The 5,330-nt window shown below is 46.4% G+C and overlaps 1 protein-coding gene across 1 annotated transcript; it reads left to right on the top strand.

Annotated features, from left to right (window-relative positions):
* Positions 1 to 645: 645 nt before the first annotated feature.
* Positions 646 to 3,999, top strand: LOC111979627 (interferon regulatory factor 2-binding protein 2-A-like). Its single transcript, XM_070449020.1, has 3 exons — positions 646 to 1,695; positions 3,061 to 3,153; positions 3,237 to 3,999. The coding sequence occupies exons 1-3, from the start codon at positions 849 to 851 to the stop codon at positions 3,899 to 3,901; spliced, it is 1,605 nt and encodes a 534-aa protein (XP_070305121.1). The 5' UTR covers positions 646 to 848; the 3' UTR covers positions 3,902 to 3,999.
* Positions 4,000 to 5,330: the final 1,331 nt, after the last annotated feature.

Raw genomic sequence — 5,330 nt, 5'->3', positions numbered from 1 at the left:
CAAGCCCTGCTCAAGCCCTGCTCAAGCCCTGTTAAAGCCCCATTCAAGCCCTGCTCAAGCCCTGCTCAAGCCCTGTTACAACTAACATTTTACTCCTTGTATTTGAGACAAAGTCACACCTTGTCTGTGTGATTTAGAGAGATAATACCAAATTGTAACAGACAGATTTAGTTGTTCGTATCACATTTTAAATGTACAATCTCTGAGAAATTGACAAAAATGCCACAAGTGTTACAACCATCCCTTATAAAAGAGGATACTTATGTGGATGTATTTTCTGTTTCAATCTTAAAATAAAAAATGTAAGATGTGGTGGGGGGGTATTTGAATGTTATTTTTATTTTTTTATTAATTAATTTTTATTTCGTTTTAGCAGGGGGTGCTTCCGCACACTCAGCATCCTGCTTCCCACGGCTTGCAGCAGAAGTCAATATAACACGTTCTCTTCTCTCCCACCCCAGTGTGTTGTGCTGCTGTTAGCCTCTTGGAAAAGGAAGTGATTAACTAGAGAAGCTGTCTTCAGAGCATGCGCCAGAAGAGGCCTGGAGTAGAAATTTACAGAGACGTCGCTGCTCTACATCCGGACTGGGCTGAGCGGAGGCGGTAGTAGGCAGTGACAGACAGAGACGTACGACGTAGTAAAGAACATTCTACACTGCTGTCCTGAACTACTGTTTGTTGCTGTAGTCCGGAGACAAACGGATAGAGGAGAGGACACATGTTTTCTCTCTAGAGAAACGGAAGGAACCAACCGTGTATATTTTCTGAAAACGTATTGGATAGATTCTAACACAGAGACCTGGTTTGAGAGAGAGATTTAAGGTCGGGTTTTCGGTGAAAGGGAAGCTATGTCGTCTGCGGTGGTAGCTGCCTCTCGTAGGCAGTCCTGTTATTTATGCGACCTGCCCCGCATGCCTTGGGCTATGATCTGGGATTTTACCGAACCAATCTGCAGGGGATGTGTCAACTACGAAGGAGCGGACCGGATCGAGTTTGTGATTGAGACAGCCCGGCAGCTGAAGCGGGCTCACGGCTTCCAGGAGGGGAGATCTCCGGGGAAACAGCAGCAGCTATCGGGGAAAGAGATCCAGTCTAACCACCACGGGTCTGGAGGAGACCCCGGATCCCGGCCTTCACAGCCCCCGGACCGCTACCCCCTCTCCACCTTGGACCGTCCGCTGCGGATGGGACCGGAGTACCAGTCTGGGAGACAGGCTAACGGCATTCCGGTACCTAATGGATTTCCTAAACCTGACGACCCACCCGAGCTCAACCGGCAGAGCCCCAACCCGCGAAGGAATAACACGGTTCCTCCTAATCTAGTTCCTCTGGTGAACGGGAACATGTCCTTGTTACACGTAGTTAACGGCAGAACCGTGTGTCCGATGGCGATGGGGCACCCGGGGTCCGGTTTGATGGCAGGTAGCCCCAACGAGCACTGCGGCGGTAAACGGTTAATTTCGGTCTCCTGCAGTGACCAGCACGAGAAGGATAAGCAGCACAGACCGGACAGCCTGACACCGGAGATAGAGAATCACAAAGCCCGGGCGGATGAGTGGATGAACAAGGGGAAAACGGTCAGAGACTTGATGGCTCTCCATACCTTCGACAACCGGTTCAAGAAGGATCCTGCAGCCATGCAACAGAGGGTGATGGGCTATGAGCAACAACAGAACGGAGCTGCTTCTAAATCAGGTTGGTACTGACTGACTGACTGACTGACTGATTGGCTGGCTGGCTGACTGGCTGGCTGGCTGGCTGACTGGCTGGCTGGCTGGCTGACATCTGAATGGAGCAGTACAGTAGATTATCCAGCATATTGACCCTTTGCTACATAGTCTAGAGGACATGTTCAATAAAAAATAAATGTTGCATTTTCTCATGACTCAAACAGACAAGTCATGCATAATATGCATATGGAGAAACTTTAATGTGAACTCTTTGCTCGGCATACCATTCAAATTAAATACATTTGTCAGATATGCATTTTTTTTTAATCAACAGCAAATGATATACTAATAAATACATAATCCCAAAAGGCACTTTTTAAAAAGCATGACTTGTGTTTGTGTCATTACAAAAAACTGCTAATCTGGTGTAAATATATTTGGTTTGAAGTGTGCTAGTATGTAACACAGGGTTTAACCTGTGACATTATCTCCATATGCACGTCTAATCAGGACTTGTTGTGGGTTTGTTTGTCATGAGAAAAAAATGCAAATCTATTTCATTTGAATGGTATGCCTAATTATTTAAAACCTTTATTTAACTAGGCAAATCAGTTAACGAATTCTTATTTTCAATGACGGCCTAGGAACAGTGGGTTAACTGCCTTGTTCAGGGGCAGAACGACAGATTTGTACCTTGTCAGCTCGGGGATTTGAACTTGCAACCTTTCGGTTACTGGTCCAACGGTCTAACCACTAACCCTGCCCTACCGCCTAGCAAAGAGCTGATGTAAAATTATCTCCATATGCATAGTATGCATGACTTGCCTGAGTCATGAGAAAATGTATTTTTATTGAACTGTAAGCATGTAGTCTAGACTATGTAGCAAAGGGTACATATGCTGAATAAAGTGCATATGTTGAGTATTTCACAGGTTAAACCCTGTGTTACATACTAGCACACTTCAAACCAAATATATTTACACCAGAATAGCATTTTTGTAATGACACAAACACTCCCACAAGTCATGCTTAAAAAGTGCCTTCTGGGATTGTGTATTTATTAGTATATCATTTGCTGTTATTATTATGCATCATGCTTTTTTTCTTCTTAGTATTAATCATCATCTGTCCATGTTGTGTCTCTAACTCAGCCTTCTGCATGACCATCTGTCCATGTTGTGTCTCTAACTCAGCCTTCTGCATGACCATCTGTCCATGTTGTTTCTAACTCAGCCTTCTTCATGACCATCTGTCCATGTTGTGTCTCTAACTCAGCCTTCTTCATGACCATCTGTCCATGTTGTGTCTCTAACTCAGCCTTCTTCATGACCATCTGTCCATGTTGTGTCTGACTCAGGCTTCTCCATGTTTAACCCTTTCCTTCCTTCAGACAGGGGAAAACACCTGCGGACTATGAAGAGGAAAGCATCGCCAGAACCTGATGGGGAGAGAGAGGGAACCGCCTCCAAGCATAACGGGGAGGACAGACAGCAGTGGTTACCGGGTCCACCATCTGACCGTGACGGACATAAAATGCCCCCNCCTCCAAGCATAACGGGGAGGACAGACAGCAGTGGTTACCGGGTCCACCATCTGACCGTGACGGACATAAAATGCCCCCGGGTCCGCCACCAAGTTTCCCCTCCATTCCCCCCACCATATCCCCCCACTCACGCACCACCCCACCGGAAGCTTCGCAGAACGGCCAGTCTCCCATGGCAGCGCTAATCCTGGCGGCAGACAACGCCGGTGGTGGTGCCGGGAACAGCTCGCCCAAAGACGGTAACCAGGTCCACTCCACCACGCGCCGCAACAGCAGTAGCCCGCTCTCGCCCTCCTCCATGAACCAGAACCGCCGGCCCGCACAGGGTAAGGAGGCATCCGGTATTGTGGGGACACTTCACGCGCCAGGGGGAGGAATGATGGACCAAGGGCATCAGAGCATTCCAGACTCGTCAGTACCCGGGAGCGTACCCCTCTGCTGCACGCTCTGTGACCAGAGGTTAGAGGACACGCACTTCGTTCAGTGTCCGTCGGTACCCTCGCACAAGTTCTGCTTCCCGTGCTCGCGGGACAGCATCAAACAGCAAGGGGCCACCGGGGAGGTGTACTGTCCCAGCGGGGAGAAGTGTCCGTTGGTCGGCTCTAACGTACCGTGGGCTTTCATGCAAGGAGAAATCGGCACCATCCTTGCAGGGGACATCAAAGTAAAAAACGAAATGGACACTTGAGATTTTATTTTCTAAATATTTTGGGGAGAGAGATTGTTTTGGGGGAAAAAGACCAAATACAAGTGTATAAATATAATATAAATATTATAATGAAATACCACATACCATCCAAACAAACTAACCAACCGACTTTGTACATATTTTACCCAAACCGAGGGGACTAGTGTAGGCTATACTTTGTAAAACAGATTTTTTTAATACGTTCAGTTTCTATATTTTTGAAGATAAAGGTATGTAATTATAATAGACGTGGGCTCTCTCGGCCCCTATTTGTTGCTGTTTAACACTGTTGATGTAGGCCTACTTCTAGATGTGCGTCCCAAAAGGCACTCTGTTCCCTAAATAGGACACTACTTTTGAGCAGGGCCCCCCACAGGAACACCCACAGGGCTTTGGTCAAAAGTAGTGCCCTATTTAGGTAACAGGGTGCTTTTAGGGACGCAAGCTCTATCTGGTGGCTTTTCCTGTTCAAAACCTAGAATGATGATGACGCCGCTCTCCACGAGCACTTGACAGCCAACTGAAATGCTTTTATCTGTAACTTGTTTCAAAAGAATTGACAAATACAATGTGTCATCTTGTATGAAGAAGTGAGTGTCTGAGGTCTTTCTTTAAATGATAACGTTAAGAAAGAGGGATAAGAAACCACTGTCAAATGGAAACAAAGAATGAATAGGATGTTTGGGTTCTATAATCTGCAGACAACTGAAGGCTGAAGTGATGAACTAGTCTGGTATGTCAGTACACACTGCTGCCAAAATGGAGCTGCGATGCAACATGTTTTCTGTATTCTTCAGAAGGACAAACTTGTTCAGTCTAAGTTCAGATAACAAAGTAGACCTCTCTCTTTCTGACATCCTGTACCAACTACACTTATCCTCTCAGTAGACAACTCTCCCTCTCTCTCTTTCTGACATCCTGTACCAACTACACTTATCCTCTCAGTAGACAACTCTCCCTCTCTCTCTTTCTGACATCCTGTACCAACTACACTTATACTCTCAGTAGACATCTCTCTCTCTCCTCTCTCTTTGACATCCTGTTCCAACTACATAATCCTCTCAGAAGGTACTCGTTGATAATGCAGGGTTAGTGAAGAGGCGACTCCGGGATGCTGGCCTTCTAGGCAGATTCCTCTGTCCAGTGTCTGTGTTCTTTAGCCCATCTTAATCTTTTCTATTTATTGGCCAGTCTGAGATATGTATTTTTCTTTGCAACTCTGCCTAGAAGGCCAGCATCCCGGAGTCGCCTCTTCACTGTTGACGTTGAGACTGGTGTTTTGCGGGTACTATTTAATGAAGCTGGCAGTTGAGGACTTGTGAGGCGTCTGTTTCTCAAACTAGAAATTCTAATGTACTTGTCTTTTTGCTCAGTTGTGCACCGGGGCCTCCTACTCCTCTTCCTATTCTGGTTAGGGCCAGTTTGCGCT

This window comes from Salvelinus sp. IW2-2015, linkage group LG19, assembly GCF_002910315.2.
Source record: "Salvelinus sp. IW2-2015 linkage group LG19, ASM291031v2, whole genome shotgun sequence".
NCBI classification, from domain to species: Eukaryota; Metazoa; Chordata; class Actinopteri; order Salmoniformes; family Salmonidae; genus Salvelinus; species Salvelinus sp. IW2-2015.
The sequence above is the reverse complement of the archived record's forward strand: the minus strand, read 5'-3'. Positions and strand labels throughout refer to the sequence as shown.

What these genes read in the sequence shown, in the direction of transcription:
- LOC111979627 (XM_070449020.1), top strand. Translation starts at nt 849, where the DNA reads ATGTCGTCTGCGGTGGTAGCTGCCTCTCGTAGGCAGTCCTGTTATTTA. An exon ending in CGGAGCTGCTTCTAAATCAG is followed by an intron (nt 1,696 to 3,060) that starts GTTGGTACTGAC and finishes TCCTTCCTTCAG; the next exon opens with ACAGGGGAAAACACCTGCGG. An exon ending in CTCCAAGCATAACGGGGAGG is followed by an intron (nt 3,154 to 3,236) that starts ACAGACAGCAGT and finishes ACGGGGAGGACA; the next exon opens with GACAGCAGTGGTTACCGGGT.